General features: G+C 38.0%; 1 protein-coding gene across 2 annotated transcripts; it reads right to left on the bottom strand.

The window, feature by feature from the left end:
• On the bottom strand, positions 1 to 24509 carry ehd3 (EH-domain containing 3). 2 transcript variants are annotated; one of them, XM_038293265.1, is made up of 9 exons: positions 23409 to 24509; positions 19619 to 19795; positions 18983 to 19080; positions 12363 to 12407; positions 7159 to 7300; positions 6005 to 6104; positions 4564 to 4734; positions 2539 to 2703; positions 1 to 2456 (listed from the first exon to the last, which is right to left on the bottom strand). In XM_038293265.1, the coding sequence occupies exons 1-9, from the start codon at positions 23633 to 23635 to the stop codon at positions 1929 to 1931; spliced, it is 1653 nt and encodes a 550-aa protein (XP_038149193.1). In that variant the 5' UTR covers positions 23636 to 24509; the 3' UTR covers positions 1 to 1928. The 2 variants fall into 2 exon arrangements, with proteins under 2 accessions (XP_038149193.1, XP_038149194.1); XM_038293266.1 differs by lacking the exon at positions 12363 to 12407 and having other exon boundaries at positions 23409 to 24506.
• Positions 24510 to 26056: the final 1547 nt, after the last annotated feature.

Raw genomic sequence — 26056 nt, 5'->3', positions numbered from 1 at the left:
ATTTTTAATATATTTATTTTAGTTTTTCAACTTTTTTTCTGAGGACAGAAAAGCAGTGAAGTACACAATGAACCAGTGCATCACCATCGGAGACAGAAACACCCTGAAACACAAACTTTGTCACTACGGTTACGCTGCAATCCGTGAACATGTGAAATCCACTAACCAGCGAAAGGTTTTGCAATCCTCATTCCACAAACATCTTTCACACTTTCAATAGAACCGAGAAATCTGGTAAAACGCAGCGAGGTAATAAGTGCAGCATGCTGTTAATCATTTAGCAATGTATTTGGGGAAAAGACCAGAGAGAGGAAAAAGTAAAAATAACAAACTAATGTAATTTGAGTATTTATATATTTATTGTTGCACAAACTTCCCAGTAAGAAAGAAACTTTTATTCTGGGGCAGCATGATCATGTCAGAATAAAAAACCAAGCGTGGAGCCAGTGGGGTCTCTGCTCTTAAACTTCCATACAGTTTATCCCAAATAGTTTTCCACATCTGTGCAGGGATACTAAGGTTTAACTCATCATATATTATCATCAGCTTGTTGACTAACCTTAATTTCAGTAAGAATCTGTGAATAAAGTCAGAAATTAGGGCAATAAGAAAAGAGCCTTGTGAATTAAAAGCCTTGGAGTTCCTCATTAGCATTAAAATACCAATGGAAACCTGCAGAAAGCTGGCCAGCAATTTAAAACAGGTTTGACTTACCCTATGAAGTTGTATGCATTAGCTGTTAAACTGCTATAAATCATTTAGAACGTTATATTTAAATTAAAATATGAAATAGAAACAGATTTTTTTCTTTTACTGCCTTCACTCTACTAAGGCGAACATTTCTTTACCTAGAATAAAATAAGTAATGATAAACTTCATGATGGAAGTGGAGAAATATAAATGAAAGAAAATGTAATAATAAACTTCAGTTACTATGCAACCCCATTTTATTCCCAACACAACCTGTGAGGATTTCCATCTATTCTGGAATCAGATCGAAGCGTTTCATCTCCTTATTGACCGATCAGAAAAAGATAAACTTTAAACATTGCTAATGCTAAAGTAAGATGTTAGAACCATTCTAATAAAGTTTAACACATGAAATAATGTAAAGTTTATCAGCATAAACAACTGTTTGAACAAAATATTTAGCGAATACTTGCTCATTCAGGCTGTTATTGGACTGTTGTTTTAAAAAAACGCTAAAGGTTTAACACTCTGTGAAAATGCGAGATGATTACTGGATAGAAATATTAACACTGATACACAAGCTCAAATAGTGAGTACATACATCAATAATGAGTACATACAATAGCCAAGACAAGTCTAGAGAAATGACAAGTATCTGCAAGATCAACATTTATAGTCTCCATCCAGACAAAACATACTGGATTGTTAATATCGTCACAGTATCAGAGCATGTTAGAGATTCAAAACAATTTCATAATCAAAACAAAAAATAGTGAATTGGTCTTCTATATTCTTATAATTAAATGTAAATGTTGAGCCAAGGGCCTCAGCTAATTGGAGCAATAAAAAACAGAATTTGATTAATTCAGTGTTGCTTATGGATTTTTCTGCCTTCCAGGGAATCTTGAAGTATTTATGTTGGCCTGGAAAAAAAACAGGCAATCACCATCACCTGGAGAACTAAAAATATGGAACAACAAACAATGTGTGTAAAACACCAAAATTCAGTTTGTTAATGAGAGGAAAAAGCACAGATGCTGTATTTTCCTTAATCCAAGGTTAATTATTTATTCATTGGGTTTTATTTTGATGGGGCTTGTATTGCTTTGAATTAAGACGATGAAATCACAGAAACAACAGGACTGAATGACATCATGGATTTTCTTTTTTGTTTGGGACATTTGTATGTTGAAGTCCTCCATTTACAGTTTTCTCCAGGCATGGATCAAATCTTCCATTTATTCAGGCATTTTCCTCTTGGATGGAGGCACCAGGTGTGCAGGCAGATCTGAGGGCAGCTCATGTCCCTCCAGCTTCACCTTAATCAGGTGATTGGCCAAAGCAAACTCCTCGTCATCCAGCATGCCGTCCTTGTCGATATCTGCCAGCTTCCAGATCTTTCCCAGCACTGTGTTGGGCAGTTTTGACTTCACCATCTCCTTCTTTGCATTGGCCCCAATCACCTTTCCGTTGACAGGAGAGAGGGTGTAGAAAATCTCATCATACGCAGGTTTGTCGCGGGCGACCACCCACTCTGCTTCATCGATGCCTTCGCCGGCTCCCTCTCCGTATCCGTGCCCAAACGGACCATTCAGAGTGCCGTCGAATGCGCCGCCCTTCACCACTTGGTTGGGCTTTTGGGTTTCCTCTTGGCGCACCAACACCATCAAGCTAGCAATGTCATTAGCCAGCATGTCGTCGACAGCCTCCAGAAGTTTGTGTTTGAGAGGCTGGAACTTGGTGAGATCCTGAGCTTGGAGCTGATCCTGGAAAACAAGAACGATATGATGAACGATGATTTGACCTAAGCTCCACCACGACTGTGATATACTAGATTACTGAGTTTACCTGCATCTTCTTCAGGTTAGGGAAATCTCCAGGTGAAATCTGATGTTCCCTCTCGATCCGCTTGTAAATGTCTCCCAGACTGGCGATCAGCTCCTTCTTCTTGTTGTCCTTCCCAAACACAGTAGGCATCTCTTTCTTCAGAGAACTGATGATGTAGGCATGAACCTGTGGATGGAGAAAGAAAGGTCATGTAAAGCAGTCAGACATCTTTTAGCAACAATAAGCTGATTGATAAAGAACGTCTCAGCCAAGGTTCAAAGAAAGCTCATGTTGGCCAAGAAGCACTGTGACACAATGCTCTATAAACCAGGTTGTCCTCTGACCATGTTTGCCAGAGATGGATTCAGCATTCCATCCATCTTGTTAACAGGATGTAGTCTAAACCTTCAGACAACTACACTGGCTTCACATTTGACCACAATCAACAAGGATCATCTACCTCAGCACCTTTCCCTCAGACTCTGGGGCCATGATTTCCAAAGGAAAGAAAATATTGACTTCAATCAGAAAAGACTGATCAGAAACAGACTAGAACTATGAGCAACACGACAGTCTTTTCTGTCATCATCCTTGTTAAATAGCCACCCTCTTGAGCAAGTTTTTCCTTCCAACTAACTTACCACTACTTATTAGGTACATCTCTCTGTTAAAACCTTCTGTTGATAAAAAAATCTTCTTTTGTGTGTGTGTAATGTTAAAATTTTTAAGTCCAAATGAGCTGAAAATCCACAATCACCAGAATCAACAGAAACAAAACACTAAAGATAAACTTTTGGATGTTATTTTATTATATGTATACTATGAGCTATAACATAAATTCTGTTTTAATATTCATCTAAAATCAGCTGCCATAGAAGTAGCCAGTTGTGTCCCAATTGTATTTAAATGTACAGTGGAGGATTTTTGCGAATTTTTGAAAAGACCTGCCCCACAAAAAATAATAATAATGCACATGCACAACCCTTTACCCGCTCCCGAGAGGGAACGCCTATTAAACGCGTGCACAAGCCCATTTCTCCTCATGCAAGCTCCGTTTAAAAGTTGCTGTTTGCATCACTCATACAAGCTTACTTTAAAAAAGGATTTTTTTTGTAATTTTCCAATAAGTTACACTCACCACCGTTAAGTGAAAATGAGGACGAGCACATAGGACGGACGTACTTAAACAGATAAAGAGAATGATTGAAAATTAGGAGGACCACTTATTTTTATATATATATATATCCACCCAGAAAAAGAACATCCTCCACTATACCTTTAACATGTGATATAAACCCTCTATCTGCAGCTTAACGGGATTTACCGTCTTAACTGTCTTTGTATTTGATCTTAACACAGTCAAACAGGAAGAACAAATCAAGTTTTGACTTCGGTATGTTCTGAGCTGTGTTTATTATTTCCAGCCTTTGTGTTGAACCATTCTTTTTTTTTTTTGGAATCACAGTTTGTTCTTAAACTCAACATTCCACACAGTAGATTAGTCATCCACTAAATCTTTCAGGTTTGTTTTTAATAATCACACAAACTTTTGTGTGAGGGTTGGGAAATTAGCTGTAAAAATGTTTATAAAAGTTAAATAGCAACAGAAAAAGAAAAATCCCAAAATAAGCCATAATATTTGGTTGCTGTGCTGATACATGCGCGTTTTCCGCCTCATGTCCTTGAGACACGCAAAAACACCCATCAGCTGTCAAGCAGGAAACCCTGATAAGTCTGTTTCCACACCCTTTACGTTTCCTCAAACAACTTCCTACCTGACTTCCTGCTCGGAAAGGAAGTGGAAGATAATTCACTCAGAGCCGAAGATTGAAATTCGTCTGGCCCTATTGGCTCTGTCATAGTGATAAGTGCTGTCTGTCAATGTTAACAGCCATGGGAGGGATGGGGAAAACAAATAGGAAACACATGTACATGATGCTGACATTCAGGCTCGTCATCGCTTTTCTCATTAATCCAGCTCAGTGTCACAGTCTGTGGGAGGAAACGTTGCAGATCTCCACTGGAGCCTTTCCAGGCGTGCCTCACCTTAGCTAGTCTGGCCCTCTTGATCAAGTCGTTGAGTTTCCGAAGTGCTGCGTTTCTGGGTAAAGACTGAATGTCCTTAAATAAATCCTGCTCCTCTGCTTCAAACAGCTTCCGGTTGTCGGGGATCAGCAGCGGGTGAGACCAAAAAGAGCCAATATAGATACGGATCACCTGGAAATTAGAAAGAGAGAAAAAAAAATGGCAGATGGTTGAGCAAAAGCATTAAAAACAAAAAAAACAAAACAAAAAAAATCTTATTATGTAACACATTTTTATATACGAGTGATTCTTCAACTATCAAAGAATTTGTGTCCCAGGCAGAAATAAGAAAGAAAAAAAAAAAAAAAAGAGAGAGCCCTGAGAGCTAAGGGCAATATTCCAGAATTAGCTTGATGAAAGGAAGGAAAACAAGAGAAAAAGCAATTCAAAGGTCTGAAAAATCAAAAGAAGGTTTATATGTCGTCATTTCTAAACACCTCAAATAATGAGAAAAATACCATTTCATATCGTCTATTTGAGTATACTTTATGCCAACATTGAAATATATTGTTTAGAAATGGTAAACATTGTCTTTTCCACAACAGTTATTCCATCACTATATAAGATATATTCATATATAATAAAATGTAATTTCATTAAAGCCACTATAAGCTATTTTTTTAAAACATTGTGGTGAAGAAGAACAAATCAGAAATAGGCGTTGGATTTAATCATGACTGAACATGACTTGAGTTGGATAATCAGCCTTATTTTACTTGGACTTTATGTGACAGACCAGCACAAACTAGTGAAATACGAAGAAGACGACCAACAATATTTTTCCAAAGGAAAAAGAAACATATCTGCAAAATGTTGACTCCTATCCAGCTGTTAACATAGGTTACCTAATCTAATCTTGGTTTAATCCAGCTGTTCTGTAAAGGCCTCATTGTTAATTGAAGTGAGCAAACAGCATTATAAAGATGAAGGAACATTCAGGGAAAAGGCTGTAGACTAGTTAAGACAAGGTTTGGTTATAGAACCATAAGTTTTAAACCTCTCACAGAGAAACGATCAATCCACCAAAAACCTGAAAGCATGTAGCACCGCTGCAGACCCTAAACCCCAAATTGCTAGACCAAGGAAGAAGACCATTTATCTGGAGCTTCTTTAACAAAACGAAAGTCATCAACCTTCAATGAACAGCCTCTGGTTGCTCCACTTTGCAGCCTCTAATAAGATGGAGCCATGTTTGAGAAAAATATATAAGAATTGCTGTTTCAGCATATTTAAGATTTGTTAATTGGTTAATGATAAACCTAAATCTAGCTTTAGAGAGACTTCAATATTTCTGTTAAAGACATTTTCTAGATAATGTGACTGAGCCTAAAGTGTTTTATGAGGAGGAACCTACAAATTAGATGAAACCCAATGTAGTTTCAGACAGGTGTTCCGACATTACCTCAGGGGTGTTGACTATTTTCCCCAGCGACCACATCAAGGCACCGTACACCCTCATCAACTGCTGGGTCTCGATCTGGTCCGCCTTGTTCAACACAACTCTGGAGAAAATGACAGAAAGCACAGCTGGAACAGGCTGACAACTCATGAAAATATTGTGAGAACATCAGTTATGCTTGAACTAAAGCCAAATAAGGAACATTGAGAGGGTTATTTCCCATTTTCTGTGACAAAGATCTCAGACTATAAACTTTAGATGCTTCTTTTATTTGTATCCAGATCATTTTATCATAAAGTTGTTTTTCTCCCCTGTAGATTCAAAGTGATGCTTAATTAATTCTCTCGGGAGCTCTTGGATTTTGATGGGTCATCTTTATTTAATCTGTTAACCATGTCCTGATAATTTGAGGAAAGTAGTACCCAAAGCTAAATGCAACCTCATTAAAGAGCAGTTTTTTATTGTTAATATGGAATTGTTTGCATTTTAGACCTTGTTTAAGAGCCAAAGGTTCAGTTGAACATGTATGAGAAGTTGACTAGAGGCCAAACAAGGTAAAAAGGTATTACTGTAAAGACATTAAAGGTATAGTGGAGGATTTTCTTTTTCAGGGTGGATCATCTAAATAAATGGTTCTCCTAATTGTCAATCATTTTGGTGATATGTTTACATAAGGCCGACCTATGTACTTGTCCCCAGTTAATTATCTTTTTCTGCGCATGCACACTTTTATGTGGTGAGCTACGGTTTCAGACCGTCATTGAAGCTCGCATTTCTCACCGCGGTTCTTAGAAAATGGCCGAGGGTCATACGAAATGTATGAGAAGAAAAGAAAGGCCTCAGAAGAAGTGTTTTTGGGAGATTCTTTCACTCGATGGCATACACTGAAAGCACAGGTCGGGCTTCCCACTTTTTTTTTTTGTGTGGGGTGGGTCTTTTAAAAGATTTGCGAAAATGTTCCACTATACCTTTGAGTCAAAAACCTAAAGGCTGAAATGTTAAAAGTCAAGGTTAAGAGTTTTCAAAGGAAAGAAAAAAAATTGAAAATCCATTAATATGTTCAGCATTAGACTTGTTTCTTTTCCCAGATTAAATTCTGGAAATTAAGCTTTTAGCTATATTTCATTTTACGTTGGAACCAATTCTTGGGTTAGTACCTAATCTTGTCTTCATGGTTCTTCAAGGCCTTTATCACTTCTGAGAACTCGTCTGAGATGTCTAGTTTGTGGGCATCGAACAGCAATATGATCCTGTCCACACGCTCTGCAAACCACTCCAGGACAGCAGCAAAGTCATAGCCTTGAAGGACAGGAAAAAACAGAAGAAATTAAACACTAAAAATAAAGGAAAATAGGAAACTTGGGTCTGAGTTCAGTCTGTTAACCCTCTATAGAGCCCTCAGTGAAATTCTTTGAAAATCAAAATTTTAAGCCAGTAGTGTTATTGGAATCCAGGACAAGACCTCATTACCTTTGTAACATTAAAAAATACGGACATTTTGATGCCTAAAATGAATGTCAATGTAATAACAAGAAACGCCAACTTTCCCAAATATATACACTCCTTGCAGAGCAGCCCATCAAAAGCCTTGGGAGGCAGTACACTGCCGAGCTTTCTGACAAGCAAATGGGGAAAACCGTTATGAAGCAGCTCTCTGATGGCTTGACGAGAATTGACCAAAGCCAACTACCGGGCAAATACAAGGTCTGGTGTTACCAATTTACACTCTACCAGAGACTGCTGTGGCCCCTGAAAATGAGTGAGATCCCCTCATCAACCGTGAGTAGGATGGATGGGAAAGCCAATTCATTTATCCGAAAGTGGTTGGGGCTGCCACGGTGCCTCTCTGAAGCTGGCCTATTTGGGAGGAACATGCTCCAGCTACCCCTAAGATCGCTACAGCTGGGCTACATGCAAGAAAAGACCAGGTTGGTGCTCGAGCTACGGGAGTCCACAGATGAGCTGGTTAGGAATGCTAATGCCAGGGTCCTGACTGGCCGCAAGTGGAACGCCCAGACCGAGGTCGACCAAGCGGTAAGCCGGCTGCAGCACAAGGAGATTGTAGGCAGGGTGCAGGTAGGAAGAGCAGGCCTAGGATGGGGAGAAGCACCACGCTTCTGGTCCAAGGCCCAACACAAGGAAAGAAAGGAAATGGTGGTGGCGGAGGTGATGAGGATGGAGGAAGACCGCTATAAGATCAAGGCTGTGTCTCAGGGACGACAAGGAAGCTGGACAACCTGGGAGGGAATCTCAACCATGAACATCAGTTGGTCAGACTTGTGGAAGATCCCACAGGCAAGACTTAGCTTCCTTATCCGCTCAACATATGACACGCTTCCCTGTCCTCGGAACCTTCATCAGTGGTTCGGAAATGAGGAATGTTGTGCACTCTGCAATGCTCCCAACGCAAGCCTCCAGCACATCTTGTCAGGCTGCAAAGTGGCCCTCTCACAGGGCCGCTATAGATGGCGCCACGACCAGGTCTTGAGAAAGCTAGCCGAAGTGCTGGAGGAGCGCAGAAAGGGTAGTAGAACACCATCGCCAGCAGAGGACCCCACCATCTTTGTCGCGGAAGGAGGAATCAGAAGCTTCAAGCAAAGAGAAACCTCAAGGCCCTTCACTACTGGCCAGGAGTGGAGCATGAAGGTTGACCTGGACAGGAAGCTTCAGTTTCCCACAGAAATCACCACCACATCTCTCCGACCAGACATTGTGGCGTGGTCCATAAAGGCAAGAGCGGTAGCCCTCATTGAGCTCACTGTGCCAATGGAGGAAGGGATCGAAGCTGCCTTTGAGCGAAAAAAGGCCAAGTATTCAGAGCTGGCTGCAGAGTGCCGGGAGGCGGGCTGGAAGACTACCATCTACCCAGTAGAGGTCGGATGCTGAGGCTTCACAGGGTTGTCGACCATACGCCTCCTGAAAGACGTGGGAGTCAGGGGAGGAAGGCTGAGGAAGGCAACAAAGGAACTGGCTGAGGAGGCGGAGAAAGGGAGCTTTTGGCTCTGGCTGCGGAGGAAGGACAGAACCTGGGGGAATAACACCTAACCCCCAGATAACAGTTGCAGGGAATAACATCTTTCAGCTGCAGGGGGTGACAGGGAGACGCCCCTGTTACTGCCCCGCCACCAGGAGACGTTCCAGGATTAAAGGGACGAAACGTTGGTGAATGGTGGTTCCTGGCTGATGACCCTGCAGCTGACCCATGGGCACCGGAGGAGGTGCGACAGGCAGAAATGCCAAGCAGGATTTAACACCCTCCTGTATTATCCTAATAAAGATAACAAAAGTGCCTCTATAAGAGATTCATGAAAAACACAGAGTGAAAAACATTTTTTTTTTTGGTCCTACATGACCTTAGAAGCATTAATGCTGATACTGGCACCTACATTTTTTAGTTTGTAAACCTAAATAGAATTGTTAACTGGGCTTATAAACTTTTTAAACTTTACTTTTTAAATTTTTAATTAGATTTTTTCCTTTTTTTTCTCGACTTAACTTTTTTTTCCCCCGACTTAATTTCCAGTTAATTTCCAAATTCCACTCCATTTATAAGGCAAGAGATCAAAAGCTGTAACTTGCCTTATAAAGGGTTAATCAGTAGTTACACAATTCAAACTGTTGCTGTATTAATAACATCGTCTGTGTCCTTCATAGAAGCAAAGCAAATATAGTAGATGGTGATGAAGCGACTGCAGATTCCAGCAAACTTAAGATATTAACCTATATTGAAACCCACTGACAGAAAAGAGCAGGTGTTTGCTCTTCTAGGTCATGCTGAAAGGTTAAACACCAATCTTTAAAAAGAAACGACCAGTTTAGAGTTTTAAAAAAGGCAGATAAGTAGAAAATAAATGCTGCCTTTGTTAAATTCACCCCTACTTCTCTATTGTAAAGTCATCAGAGTGAGAAACGCTGACTTCAAACAAACCTGAGGCTTACCTGGAGGAATTGAACCCTACCAGAGTAAAACAAATTACACATAACATCACAATGAGGGATTAGTGAGGTTAAAATCCCACTCAACACATAAGGACATTTAGTACATTAAAGGTTAATGAGTTACACTACAAATAATAATTAGCCACAACAACCAGGAGCCTGTTTGAGAGACGCTAGAAGACTTAAAAGCTACAGGAATAAAATATGACAGCATGCATGTCTAAATGCTTTATGTGCATCTAAACAGAATATTTTTTTTCCATTTATTTTTACACATGGCTTCCTTGATATCTTTTTATTTCTCTAATGCTTGTTGAAAAGGACAGTTTGACCTTCAAAGATTTTAAATGATTAACTAGCTTCAGGACTACACAAAGAATAACAACTAAGCTGATTTCCACAGATTAATGTTGAATTCTGATAATTCCTCTTTAAGAGCAAGCAGTTTGTTGACTAAGGTGACGGTGTCTCCAGGAACCGAAGTAAAGAAGAAGCTGCTGCGTAGCAAGAAAAAGAGTTAAGCAATGCATGGATATATTGTTCTTCACCCTGGAAACTTCTCACACGTTGGGGGAAAAAAGTTTTCAAAGTCTGTTTTTGCAAAAGCAATAAACCAGAAGTGGCATATTTTTCACTTTTAGGGAAAACTCTGGCAAATGAACACCAGCTGACATCTTGAGTGTTTTTTCTCATTTCTACAAAATTGAAATTTTATCTGCAAATGATACGTTTAAACTGTTAATTAGAACATTTAATGTTAAAAAAGAGCTTAAAAATGTTTTTTTTTTTGTTTTTTTTATCAACAAACCACATCGCCAAAAGTATTGGCCCACCCATCAGAATGAATGAATCCAGTGTTCCAATCAGCTGCAGGTCTGTGTGAATTTAAAATAAAGCACCTGTGCATGCAAACATTTTGAAAAGAATGTGCAATGTGACCTGTTTAAAATGTTTTCTTACCGTTTGTGGAGTTAAAACAAAGTGCAAGCAATTGGGAACAACAGAATCCGTGTATCATTCGTTCTTTCTATTTTCAATTGTCAATCAAAAAACAAAAAATCAAAAATTGACTGGTTATTTTGTTTTTTGTTTTTTATCGTTAAACCAAAAACGAAAAAAAGGATTGGTTTTTCATATTTCAATTCTAAGCTCAGATCAAGAATACGAAATGGAAAAACGGACAGCAACGCAGAATTTGATTTTAATATTTAATCGGTACAGTTTACATGACCCGGAAGTTTGGTGGAGCGTTAGCTAAAAAAACAATTGGCTTACTCCCACCACGTTCGATCAAACTGCACCAGATAAGGCAGTCGGACCTATCAGCCATGGACAGTTACGTTTTATTTCGAGGATCCAAGCGTGTGACTCTTGAGGAGGACATGACAACGGAGAAAATTTGCAGGATTTTCCAGGTATAACTTTTTTCTTGAAACTTTTCTGTGCACTGTACTTTTAACTAGCAACAACAAACAGCTTCTCGATCAACATAGTGTGTGGTTCTAGCGTCGCCATGGTAGCCACTTCATTACCCCAACTGCTGCGCAAAGAGCTATTTCCGGGTCACGTAAACTGTACCGATTAAATATTAAAAACAAATTCTGCGTTGCTGTCCGTTTTTCCATTTCGTATTCTTGATCTGAGCTTAGAATTGATATATGAAAAACAAATCCTTTTTTCGTTTTTGGTTTAACCATAAAAAACAAATAACAAAATAACCAGTCAATTTTTTATTTTTTGTTTTTTGATTGGCAATTGAAAATAGAAAGAACGAATGATACACGGATTCAACAGCAATACTGCCATGATACAGTAAACTGTATTTTTGGGTCTGAAGATGATGAAGTTACAAACTTTTTGCAGTCATCAGCTACAAACCTCTAAACACACAGTAGGTGGGCATTAAAAAGGCACTTTAAATGATTTCATGCAACTGAGACAGATAGACTTTTCTTGTTTCAACATAAATGCACAAGCGAGCAGAAAGGAATGCCAATCAGCAAGTTTGATGAGGAAGGAACCTTTGGGATAAATTGGAGCAGAGGTTTGACGCAGGGCCTTCTCTTCCAACACCAGACTCATGGAGCAAATTAAAACCACAATAAAACCTATTAAGTAAAAATAGAATATTGTCCAATTTGATTTTAAAAGTCTTTAAAGGTGACTTAATAGTTTTGCCAATATAGTGCATCTGGTACAAATAAGGATAGTTAAAAAAAATACATTTGAAAGGAGAATAAATATCAAAAATATGTTTGTTTTCCTTAACAGAAAAAAAGATCTTTCACAAAGACGACTTAAAACATTTTTTCCCCCTCAAAATCGCGTGAAAAGACATGTGAAGAACTCCTGGTACACGTTTCAAAAATCTACTGATTTTTGCAGCCGCCATCTCCCAGGTTTAGTTTATAAACTACTATACCTCCATAAGGACATCTACGCAGAGAGCTATAGCCTGACAACTCATCTAGACAAACACAAATAAATAAATGAATAAATAAATGCATACTCTGAAAACATTAAAGCAGGGTGAAAGGTGGAAAACAATATAAATATTTATGAAGCAAAGACAATACATGAGGAGTAATAACCAAACTGGCTTGGTGTGGAGGGAGAATAAAACAGACATCAGGACAAACACATTGAAACAGCTGTGTTAATTCAGTTGTTCTTACTGGAAAAAAACAAAACAAAACAAAGAAGAAAAAGACATAAAAATAAGCTGACACAAGGATGTGTTAAATCAACTACAACCACACCTAAATAACATTCTGTTGGTATTTATCACTTCATGTTGTTTCTCAACAGAAGAGCTGGAGATAATAAAACAGATGGAAAACGATTTTCAACCCCAGAACCAAGCAGCTAATATAAAGTCATCTGCTGAAATCAAAACTCACTGGTTGGGAATTAATCATGTAAGAGTACGTCATTATGATGTAAAAAAAAAAAAAAAAAGACCAAGTGGTGAAGGTGGTAAGCAAAGCAAAAACTCCTCTCAGAGCATCGCTTGAAGAAGCAAAGGCCATCAGAGTGTTTTATTGTTCTGGTCTTAGTGTCGCAGCTCTTTTTTAACTGATTCTGGTTGGTATGGTAATACCATTGTGGAGCTCAGGGAATGCCAGCCATGACAAACACACAAAAAACACATTTCTGCTTGAACCCAAACAGTTTGGTCCAAATCCTACTACCCTTACTTCACTTAACAGTTTCCCTCTCATCAGAATGTAAAAAATATATATTATAAAAAGGTCTTTATTAACAAACCTTTTTTAAATAGGTTATAATATGAAAATGCTGAACTTCTAGGATTTTGCCGTATTCCTGCTTCACCATCAAAGGTGGTAAATTTCTGTTTCCCTGAGTCTCGAAGCAGTTTGAAAATTATTCATGATCATCTGATATGGGAACTGATGCAGCCCTTGATCAGCCTTTTTACCTTCATACTGTCACAAGGGTATACTTACTTTTCCAACAAGTTCACAGCAGTATGACACCTTTCTACTAAAGATAGGGACACATTTATCTAGAATAACCTAAAACAACCTCAGTAGATAAAATCTTAACTAAGATTTTAATTAATATTTAATTTTTAATTATAATATTATATTATAAAATTTAATATTTAATTAAGATTTTTTTTTCAATTTTTTAAGGCTGCATTTAAAAAAAATGAAATTGTCCAGAGAGCTGTTCAAAACGAAATTTCTTTTTGTTTTACACTTGACAATGATAAATAAATCTAACTAGAAAAAGCTGTTTCGGAGAAACATCAAAGTGGGAATGCTTTTGCTGAATGAAAAAAGCTGAAATTACCTGAAGAACATATGAAAATGTGATAGGAAGTCATCAGAAACTTAAAACTGCAGAAAACAATTGAATCATCTGAAGATTTTGTAGAGTAGAATCATTTGGCAGTAAAATGGCAGAAAGAAACTCATCTTAAAAGCTGCACAGCCAAACCATACATGATATCAAAAAATGTCTTGAATGTGGGCACTAGAAGGGTCTTAATATAATGTCTCCCAAGTTTCTAGAAAAAATGTATAAAGAAGTTTTGAAGGGGGGTTTACCTACTTTCCAGAAACATGTCAGGCGTGTTATGAATTAGCAGCAAACAGAAAAGCTTAATTCCTGTCCAGAAACAGAGCAGAATGAAGCCAAAGTTCACAACATAGGCTGAAAAGTATGAAATTAGCTGAAGTAGAAAAGAAATTACAAAGAAAAACTTTAATCTTATCTGGTTGAAGAAAAAATTAGTAGTTTAAGGATGGGAAGTAAAATGTTGAGGACGATGGTATTGAATAAGTATTAACATTTTGAAATCATATGTGGAAATGTCAAGACTTGGCAAAACAATTGGAAAATTATTTAAAATGTGTCGGTTGATCAGCATAAAGAAAACAGTGTCATCCTTAGAGGATTGAAAATCTACAAACCTATGTGCAAGACTGACCATGAGAAGCAGAGGAAGGACAGAGAGACAAGCTTATAGAAAGACAGCTAATACCACTTAAGGATCTGAATTTATCAAAAAATTGAACCTGCATGTTACGAGCCGCTGTGGTAATGAAAGCTCCGTTGGCAGGCTTAGGCTGCATGTTACAAGGTTAGCAGATGCTTTATTACAGTGTAAATCTTAGAACCTGATTAAGAAATATGCACTGAGGTGTGTGGTCAACAGGCCTTGGTAGTGTAATTTGAAGAAATTGGTTGACTTTGGGTCATAGCTACAAGCCATACGGCACAATGAATGAGTGTATGTAAGGAAGAGGCTTTTATTTTGTAGGTTGCCTTTAGTCTTATTTTGAAAGTCTATCATGGATATGTGTCAAGGGAAGGGTCATGCCCAGCAGTGATATAGAATCCATTTCCAAATATGAAATCACTGGTTTTCCATGTTATTGGGTGAATAGATGCTGTATTAGAGCGTAAATGGGAGACTTTTATTGTGAAATTTGCTCTGGGGTATGTTTTGAAAAGGTCCCTAGAGTCTAATAGAAACAAGCTGGTAGAGTTTGGGTCATAATGCTGAGCCATTTGCATCAATTAATAGGGGAGTATAATATAGAGGCTTTTATTGTGTAGGGTCACTGGAGTCTTATTTTGAAAGTCTAGCAGGGTTGTGTGTTGAGAAAAGGGTCAGACCCAGCAGTGATACTTGATGACTTTCCAATCGTTAAATTACTCTTTTCCCCTGTTATTAGGGCAGTAGATAAAGTGGCAATGGGAGGCTTTTATTTTGAAATTTTCCATGGGGTGTGTTTTGAAAACCCCCTAGAGTCTCATTTTTAAAAAAAAGTGGTTGAGTTTGGGTCATAATGTTGAGCCATATGCTGGGAAAAAAATAAGAGTTTAATTTAGGGGCTTTTATTTTGAAGGGTCCCCGGAGTCTTATTTTGAAAGTCTATCAGGGTTGCGTGTGAAGGGAAGGGTCATGGCCAGTAGTCATATTGTATCCACTTCCTAATATTAAATCAGTGTTGTCTCCCTGCATTAGATTAAAATGTGCTGTTTAAAGTGGTGGAGGTAAAATCTCTTTGAAGCTCGGTTACCTTGACGACGTTAACGAGCCTGTCAGTGAGAGAGAGAAACGCGCTTCACTTTCGTTCCTTTCCTCTCAGGCTTTTTTGAATGGGAATAGCAGCTCCGAACAAACGAGTACTGAAGACAAACCGTAAATGGTATCTAAAAAATTCTTTCAGTCTAAGCGAGAGCTATCCTTTGTCTCCGATTGGGGTAACTTTCATGGATGTAGCTCATTCACAACCTTAATGGGAAGGAGGAATAAAAAGGTTTGAGAAATCCTGCTGGTCTCATTGAATAACATGCAGCACAATGGTAGAGCAGAACTCTCAAAAGCAAAACTTTCCCTCCGAACAAACGAGCGGTGAGCCAAAACCGTATTAGGTATTCAAAAAATTCTTTCACCGTGAGCGTCAGCCATCTTTGGACTACAACTGGTGTAACTTTCATATTTCTACAATATTTCGTCTAGGCGTGGTGACGATGTAAAAAAGTGTATAATTGTCAAAATCTTGATTTTGGGGTTCGGACAGATTTGTTACCCCCGAACAAACCTTGTTCCTAGCTAAACGATAAAAGATATCGACACACTTCCTTCAATGTGAGTGCTAGGAAGGTCTGAGGAACAACTTCCACAAGGCTCATGTTGCTACGTCGAATGGTTCCCGAATGGGAGCGATACGAAAAAGTCTGTTTTTTTTAATTTTCAGTTCGGATTTTCAGAGAGCTCTCATTGGCTTTCTATTGGGGAAGTGTGGACTTCTTCGTGGTCTGGGCCAAACTGTCGGAAAACCGTAAATGCCACACAAATGAGGGTTACATTTCCTGAATCCTGACAAAAATCCCTACGTTTTGATGTAAAATTTATCTAGATAGAGTAAAATATGAGCGAGTGAGTTGAAGCTGTTCGGCATGAGTGAAATGTTTGAAAACGCTAGAGTGGCACACTCTAGCAGCTGAACATTCCGTCCATAGACTTCCATTATAAATTTGAAAATCTGTAAAAATTGTTTAAAAGTTTGAAGCTTCACTGAAGCAAAACTGTAAAAGTTAGCTGAAAGCCGAGTTAAACAGTAATAGCAGAAAGATACGGAAGCATTTTAAAACTTGAATGGTGTTTCTAGCTGAAAGTATGCTGAAGTAGTTAAAGGGCAAAGTAGCTGAAGATTTAGTGGAATTTTTGAAGTTTTACATGCATTTCAATGGGGCCAAAAATCGCAGAAAAAGCTGAATATCGCAAAAACTACGAACAATATCTTTACCAAAAGTCATAGCATAACTCTCCTGAACAAGCTGAACGTTTTGATACCAAATTTGTTTAAATCAGCTGAAAACTGTTGAACTAGTTAAACGAAGAAAAACCTACGGAATAATAATAAATATAAACAGAAAAACAATAGGTGGGAATGCATAAGCATTCCCACTTGATTAACACCTCCCTTGAATTACAATCAAGACTTTAATCTAAAACTTTCATTTAGTTTTGAATTTAAGAGAACTAAAAAAAAATTAATCTTGTATTAAACAGTACTGTATTTTCTCGACTATAAAGCACACCTCACTATAAAACTCGAAAGGTACATAGCCGCACTGCGCTACAAGCCGCTGATATCTACTGAACTGTCTCCCACCAAACCTGTAGGGGGAGCTCTACATATAGCCCCTAGAGTTGGGATGAAGAAGAAGAATGCTAGCTCCTGTTAGCTTGTTGGCTCACACTGTCACTACCCGATTCCCGGAAGCACAAGCCGCACTATTAGCTCACATGCGCATACGCAACCAGATATACATCCGGGTTTCAATAAATGATGTAATTACGTTACTAAAGTTACTTGTTTCTATCCTTAACTCACTAAGGAATGCTAATAAAAATCTTTAAAAAAAAATTTATTTTCTCTGTTTAACTATTCTCTGACGTCATCATTGGACATGCTTATAGAAGTCTTGCAAAATAAGACTAAACAATGTTTATCTGCGTTCTAGTTGTTTCTTTCTTTAGGTTATGCACTATATACCATAAGGTTAACACAAAAGGAAAAACTATAACTCAAAAAGACCAGATTTAAATCCAAAGCCGCAAAAGTTAGCTCCTGGAAGTAGCGCAGGATCCCATTTCAGGTACAGATCAGGACAGATCGAGACGAGTGATAAAACAGAAAGGATTTTAAGGCATTTAATTGCTCAGGAAATACATCACTAACCTTTAACACATAGTTAAATACGCTTGCAATTTTTGAGGAGGAAAAAAATGGATTTAGGTTTTTTTTACAAAATAAAATTGAGGTTGACCCGATTGTGTATCTGGTTGCAAATGAGCTGATGGTACGGACTGTGCTTCCGGGACGGATCAGGTAGTGAAACCCAGCAGTAAGAGCTTCTACTAAAAGATGGGGCTTTGTCAGCTCTTTATTTCAGCTCTTCAGGAGTTGAGCCCAGTCTCTTCATTGTTTCCAGAGCTTTAATGCGGCAAATAAATTCAGAATTCAGGAAATTTGTTGCTGTTAGCATGTTCTTGTGCTAAATGAAAATTAGTCCCTCATTCTTTCATTTCCAATATTTACTTCCCCCTCTGGCGGTTAGGTTAAAATCCACAGAAAAGCTGCACCTTCTTATAAGCCGAATGGTTCATAGCGTGGGGAAAAAAGTAGCAGCTTTTATTCCAGAAAATATGGTAATACAGAAAGGGACGACAAAAACCTGTGCCTTTCTTTTCCTCGGGTTCTTAGTATGGTGGAGCATAGCAGCCATTTGTGTGTTACAAATTTCTCATACATTTTTATTTTGAAGCTTTTGAATACATTTATAACAGGAATATGAAAGAAAACATTCGGTTTCCCTCCTCCCTAAGCAGTATTGGGGTTATCAGGTTTCTGATAAAAATTATTTCAGAACTGAATCAGAAACACATGCAAGTTTGTTTTCTCTTGGTAGTTTTAGGATTTTTTTTAAGCCTGTGCTGGACAGTCAACTGTAAAAGGCGGAGCTGGGACCCATGTGGCGACAGAGTCATCCGTGATGGGTGACACAACAGAATGGTCGTTAAAGAGTCCCGGACTCTGCAGCTGTGGTTTTCTATTCTCAAGCATTTAACCTCAGACAAACTCGGCACATTTGATACTTTCATCCGCAGCTCTGTTTGCTGTTTAGAAAATATTTGAAAAGTGGGGGAAAAAAAGGCATTAAATCATAGTTCTCCTGTAGAGAATTTGTTACAGGCCTGCAGAGTAAAAATAAAATAAAATCATTTGTGTGCCAGGAGTGAATTCAAAGCTCATCTTTTTCTCTCTGCTTCCTGCTCTTTGAAAGGAATCAGCCATAAACCTGCTGAAAGCAACGGCTAAAATAAACACACAGACACAAGTGTCCAAAGGAAATGCTGACGCTGGGTTTCAGAGATCAGTGGGACTGTGAGCCTGCAGCTGAGTGGGTTCAATCAGCTAACAAACACACACACACACAGCAACATAAACAAGGGGATATATAAAAGAGTTAAAGTGACGATAAAGTGTGTCTTACCCCGACTTATTCTCTGTTTTTCTCCGGACAGAATTCCTGGCGTGTCGATCACACTAATGCTTTCCAGCACAGGGTTAGGTAGTTGGGCGCACACAAACCTTTACACACAGAGAAAGACGACGGGGACATTAGAGCAAATCAGGACAGAAGTGTAAAGTGTTCTTATAACAAACACTGCCTCAAACTGGGAAACCTCTAGCCCTCCAACCCTTTCTCAGCTCGTCTGTGTGTTTGCTCAGCTGAATAAATATCAACACCTTAGCAGCCATCTCCTAACTTATTGTCTTTTTCATCACTAGAATATTTAAAAATGACATATCTGCAAATAACTTGAAATTGTTTTTCAGTAGGATGACTCTGCAGATCACTCATCAGCACATTCTGCCCCCCATTGAAAGAGAAAGGCCATAAGAGAGAAGGGAAATTCAATCACACAGGAATGTGGAGTACTGGTGTGGATTCTCACTTGTTCTCTTTGCCACTGCACTCCTTTTCCCTCCACGTTCGCATTATAACCCTCTATATAACATTTTGTTTCCACTAAATACTCTTTGTAAGATGCCAGACCACATCAGCAGAAGTTATTCAGCAACCTTACTGCAGGTGGACGTGTGTTCTGCTACCCTGAATACGTGCCTGTTCAGGAAAGCGTTTCCAAATGCATTGAGCTTTCTGAAGGGCTTCTTGGGGTCGACCACCAAAGCGTTCCCGGGGATGACCCCCTCGGTGTCTCCGTGCATCACCGCGATGAAAGAATCCGTGGTAGGCTCCGGGCCAATACGCATTCCAGGAAAATCCTGCTCCAGCAGGTAGCTGCAGGTGAAATTAGAAGGTCGTGGCGTTAAACTAAACAAGATAAGGGAATTCTTCAAACACCAAACAATATTTGAAAATAAATCAAGCGTATTTAAAGGTTTTCCATCATGTGGGCACAAGCAACCAAAAAATCAAAATGAGACCAGAAACAAAGAGGACTTGTGTGGGAAAAGGCTGGCAGTTTTTTTTTTTACTTTTCACCTAAAAGTACATTTCAGATCTTTACTTTGACAAGTTTGCAGACCGTAAAGCTGCCGTCACACTGCCTCCTTTCTTACTATGTAGGCTGATATAATAAACAATATATGCCAAGTGTTACCAAACCAGAGAGAGGGGATTAAAGGACATCAAAACCTTTCACATCCTATAAATATGTGTAACACTTTTATCAGAATCCTCCCCTGAATAGTGTCTCAGATAAAAGGCATGACATTCACAATGTTCTGCTGCATCAGAACAGCATAGCTCATTATTATTGCTATCAATATATTTTCTCTTTATTTTTCTAAACTAGTAGATCAATTGACTGGAATTTCAATTAAATGTTTAGTGAGCACAACTGAGTCATCCGATAATTATTTGGACCACAAGAATAAAATGACATCATTTTGTTCTGCAAGCACAAAAAACCTTTCCTCTGCCTACATTTCCCAGAATGCTATGTGGTTCTGGATCCCGGTTCAGTTAATAACTAGAATTCTTTATTGGATTTACTTTTAACTGATGCTGATGTGTTTCTATCACGTCACATATTAGTAATGATGGTTTTATTGACCAACCCTACTCTCAAACATCTAGCATTCATAAGTCATTGACCACAGCATGGCATCCATTTGTGTGATATTAGTAAATGATTGCTATGGCATCATGCACCTCTATCCAACTGAAATGGGAGATACATGTGTGAAAACCAGTTTTCAGAAACCAAATTATGCATTTTATTTCCCATTATTTTCATCAAGTTTAAAATCTTACAGTAAATAGTTTGTTTTATATCTACTTTAAACACCCGGAGGTCATTTGTGGCAATTTTAATAACATTAACAGACCTTTCGGGAAGATTTTGTGCATTTTACAATGGGAGAAATACATGTTTTAAGAGAAAACTGCCATATGTGAACTTTTAGATAATCTCCTTAAACACACCTTTCCAGAGGAGCCAGTGGTGCCTGGTAGAGCCCTCTCCATGCATCTGTTAGAGGGTTGTGCAACACACACATGAATCTGTGTTGAAGCTATAGGATGATGCATGATGTTTAACCAGCAATAACAAACATGTCATCCCACATTAACTCAACATAAATTCTGCACTTGCACTGAACATTTATTTTAAGTATCGCAGCAGAAAGCTTAATCAAATCCAGCAATAAATCCTCCCAATAATCAGATGCAAAGGTAAAAAGGCACAGGGAAGTAGTTTCAGTCACTCAGATGATGACTTGCTTTTTGAAATCCTGCAAGTTACATAAATAATTTCATCCTAAAGCTGGAATTCACTGGGCTTATCTATGAGCTGCAGACCTGAAGGTGCATCACTGCCCGACTGCAAGGCTGTGAGACCTTGAGGAAAAGACAATTTGTTTTGCAAAGTATAAATGAAACCTGATCCATGAAGGGAAAGACGAGCTTAGACTGCATTACTAAGCAGTTTGTACATTCTGCATTATGGTGTTAAAATGCTGGTGGTGTGAGGTCAGGCAGCTGACCAGAGGAGGGGGGTTGCCATCAGAGAGCGAAAGAGATGGAGGGAAAGAATTAGACCTTTATGAGGAAGATGAGAGGGCAGGGACGTCTCCATGTCTTGTAGCAGGAAGTCACTAACAGCATCATGGCTTTCGAATCCCTAACTCACTAATTACCCACTGTTCTGTGGATGTGTGTGTCTGTCTCCACTAAGTGGCTGTACAGAGGCTCCTCGGCTTAACAGAGGCCTTAACACCGCCCTGCTGAAGTCGCTCAGCATTACACATTAATCCCAGGGATAGTACAGGTCATATGCTTTGATAGAGGACAGGAAACGCAGCCGATGCAAAAACTAGGATCCAATTGTTACATTTAGAAAAGAACAAACCCACATCCTAAAATTATATTTTTAATGAATGGCTTTATTTATATTTTTTTAATTTTCTCTTTAAATATGGGTCTCATGTTCAAGATTGATTTTGTGGATACTCGGAAGTGACCAGCATCCAGCTCAAATCAGACACCAATGGCATGCCTTTTTAAGTACGAGCGCGAGCTACGAAAATGAGCAGTTCTGTCTTACCATTAACAGCATCACGTTTGCATAAATAAAACTTGAACTTAATCGTTAATCATTTTAAAAGTGGATTTGACATTTTGCTGTATGTTAGAAAATGACTGCCCCTTCCAAAAATAAACTTGTCTTCAGATCAGTGGTTTTTCCAGCAAAACAAACCTAAGTATAAAACTTTGATAAAATGTGCATAATTAGGATGCATTCAAAGATATTTTATTAAATAGAAAGACAAAAAAAGGTCAATTTTCCTTCACCACATACAGGACTTTTTTCCTCTCATAGCCAAGCTGTCCAGCATTAGCTTTAAAACGGAGTATGTATGCATTAGTAAGTATGTATGCATGCATTAGAAATAAGACGCTCTAATGTATTTTCTAATTAGCATTGCAAGCAACTTTGATGTATTTTTTAAACCCACAGAGAAATAAGATCAAGATTAAGATATCTTTTGATGCATAAAAAGTAGGGCTGTAGGATATTTTAAAAAGGGGATTGTGAAAGTTTTGGTAAATATTGCAACAAAGTCAATCTCAACTTTCTATTAGCATCAGTAGGAACTAAAATACAGACACGGACTCATCTTAAAATTCTCATAAACTGTAATTTTACATTAATATTTGCTCTTTACACAGAAACATTTAATCACTGTTCTACTGAATAAGGAAGTAAATGTATTAGAAGTCCTATATTCTTTGTAAAGCATAGAGATGTGATGAAGGAATGCCGTGCCATGCACTGATGCTTCCAGATGCAACAGATTTGTGCATGTGGGCGTTAAATAAAGTTTTTATAGGATACATAGGGGTTTCAGAGTTGTGGCTTACCACAGGCTCTTTTTTATGATGCTATTTGTGCCGTTTTAATTGTTCTATGCTTCTTTTGGTTTTTCACCAGTTTTGGTTTGTAAACAGAAGGCTTTATGTGTCGGCCGCTCCCTGATTTTGATCTTTTTGTCACATTTGTGTGCGTAAATCATTAGGTTGACAGTTTAATCGATTATTTGACATCAGTCTAACCGATCCACCGATATGTGCAGCCGATATTCATCTTTCCGATTTTTGTAGCTGGACCTGCTTTTCCTTCTTGGGTTTACATGATCAAGAATGACAGAGTGATAACACAATTCTTCATTTAAACAAAAAAAAATGTTGGCTGATTCGATAATGAATCAGCCATGGCATACTTGTATGGGCCGATACAGATACCAGAAAAAAAAAAGTGAATATTAGACAAAAAATAATTGTTTTAATTTTAGTGTGAGTTAATGAGAGTGGGTGGAGCATAGAGCACTTTAAGTGTCAGGATGTCTAGAAAAACATTCAATAATTGAATCCAGGGCTATAGTCTTACCGTATAAAGCTGGTTTTTCCAGTGGAGTATTGCCCCACCAGTAGAACCATCGGTTTGTTGTCAAAGTCAGCATCCTCCAGGGCTGGAGAATGAAACTCATGGAACTTGTAGCTCTCCTCCAGAGGCAGGAGTTTAGTTTTGTAGAGTTTTTTCAGTCCATCACTGACAGTCTGAAAGACTTCTGGCTCCTTCTTCCTCCGGTCATCGGTTCCAAGCCAGCTGAACATTGTTTACCTGCAGGTGGACTAATTCACCAACTTTTAGGGAGTAAGATCTTAGAATATCTTGAGCAGGAGGATCAGAATGGCTAATATGACTTGAAGATGTGGCATAAAGGGGGAAATTTCTGCATAAATGAAGAAAAATAATATAGAATATAGGGTGAATTATTTTCTGCTAACTTTTTTAAAGAAAAATAACACTTAAAAGATAACTAGAGAACTATCTTTTAAAAATTATCCAAGCTTAATATAGACTATGCTACAGGAGAATCAACTGAATTCAATTTTTACGTTAAGCTTGCAGAAAATCTTTTGAATAAATTTTATGATATAATTTGGATATTATTTTATTCTTTACTCATATTTACAAAAACAGTCAGTGAAATGGCAATATGCATCAATTAAATCTTAAATGTCTTTCCTAAACGGACTTGTTGGTCCTTCCAGCTCCAGGCCACTGATGCAACCCAGCTCTGCTTTCAATGACTTTGTTTTTGTTTACTAATCTGCAGCAGTAAACAAACTCCCTTTGAAAATAATCGCAATTATTCCGCTCTGGTAGAGGTTACCGCTATTCAATATGATCCGGTTGTTAGCAGAGAAGTCCTAGAAATGATGCACCGAGCAGCTGTCAATATGCATCCACCGTTATTGTTCAGCCTCTCTACAAAACAACCCAAAAACCTCCTTGGATTCCGTAGCTCTCGAGCCCCAAATTTAAAAGCTAACTCTTTCAGCTAGCGGTTGGTGTTATTTTCTTTCACGGCGCAAAGCGGAGTGGGGCAGCAGCTGAAATCCTGCAGTCCAATTTAAATACCGAATGACGGAGAGATGGGAAACCTGACCCCCCGGCGGAAGTGCTCAGCTGCTGCGAGCGTGAAGCGGTCCCGCCCAGTGATGATGCGGAGCAGCCGCCCCGGACGACGCCATCTTGGATGGAGCAGAGCTGCTGTGGCGTTTGATGAGCATAGCGCCCCCTAAAGGTTATGAACATGAAGATACATGTATTTTTTTTATTGTAGAAGATTTAATATATGGAGGACCAACTCTGCCATATTTAAAAATAATTACATAAATAAATAAATGCTCAATAAATAAATAAGCATACAATTAATTTCCCCAAAAAATACAATAAACAAATAAATGTAGGTAGAAATAAAATTATACAGTGAGACATAAATGTATATATCTCTTTTAATTAGCTTCTCTGTTTGTAATAATTACCTTATTTATTTGTTGTCTGTTATAACCTTCAACTTTATTTATTTATTACTGACTTTTTTAAGTATTTATTTATGTGCATGATATAATATTTTGTTCTAGATGCATTTCTGCCTCATTATGTAAACGAGGAAGGGTGTGTCTGAGAGAGGCAAATATTATCACATGCACATAAAAAAAATACTTAAATAAAGTTGAAGATTATAACAGACAATAAATGATAAGGTAATTTTACAAATAGAGAAGCTAATTAAAAGAGATATATACATTTATGTCTCACTGTATAATTTAATTTCTACCTACATTTATTCGTTTATTGGATTTTTGGGGGGCAATTAGTTGCTTATTTATTTATTGAGTATTTATTTATTTCTGTATTTATTTTTATATATGGCAGAGTTGTTCCTCCATATATTCAAGCACGTCCCTGTTATTATAAATCACAACGTCAAACTGACAGCAAACCAGCTTCCTATTTGCTGCTGTTTTTTCTTTCTTCCTAAATTAATAAAGCAGGGGGTCCAGGCTGTAACTTGGTGTAGGGCAGACCGTTGTCTGATGTAATCCAACAAAACTCCACAGCACTGAAAGTTTTAAAATGTAACTCGTTATGGTCCAGATAATCTTCTGTCTAGCTGCTAAAGAGGGGCTAAGCATTGAACTGAGGGTACTATGAATCATCCTATATTTTTTAATGCACACAGACATAGGTGGCTCTAAAGAGGGACAGCAGGGGCCTATGCCCCTATATAGCTGGTCCTGGCCCCTGTTGGTGCCTATACTGAAGATCTAAGAAAAATACTAATAATAGTCATATTCTTAACAATTCTCATAGTCATAGTCTTATCAAGATACAATTACAGTTTTAATTTCAACTGTAAAGTATTATAAAAGTAAATACTCAAAATTGTTACAGCTGAAACAAAACACTTTTACTTCAGTTCTGATTTTCATTTGATTAAAACTGTTAATTTGCATGTAAAGTAAGTCAAAGCATGTAATATTGATAAATAACGAGTAGACATTGATCTAATATTAAAAATAATGGCTTTATTTCATATTTTAGTAGATATTTATTTAGCCACTAATTATTATCTTTTTCCCATTGTAAGAGTTTTTATTTTTTATTTTAGGTAAGTGAAGTTAATATTTTCAAGCCAAAAATACATATTTTGAATTAAACAACATCAAATTTCAATTAAATTA

The sequence above is a fragment of the Cyprinodon tularosa genome, unplaced genomic scaffold (assembly GCF_016077235.1).
Source record: "Cyprinodon tularosa strain WSP-4 unplaced genomic scaffold, ASM1607723v1 ctg323, whole genome shotgun sequence".
Classification (NCBI taxonomy): domain Eukaryota; kingdom Metazoa; phylum Chordata; class Actinopteri; order Cyprinodontiformes; family Cyprinodontidae; genus Cyprinodon; species Cyprinodon tularosa.
Note: the sequence above shows the minus strand (reverse complement) of the source record. Positions and strands in the feature narration are given on the sequence as shown.

What these genes read in the sequence shown, in the direction of transcription:
- ehd3 (XM_038293265.1), bottom strand. Translation starts at nt 23,635, where the DNA reads ATGTTCAGCTGGCTTGGAACCGATGACCGGAGGAAGAAGGAGCCAGAA. An exon ending in GGAAACGCTTTCCTGAACAG is followed by an intron (nt 19,081 to 19,618) that starts GCACGTATTCAG and finishes CTGTGTGTAAAG; the next exon opens with GTTTGTGTGCGCCCAACTAC. An exon ending in AGAGGGCCAGACTAGCTAAG is followed by an intron (nt 2,704 to 4,563) that starts GTGAGGCACGCC and finishes CTCCATCCACAG; the next exon opens with GTTCATGCCTACATCATCAG.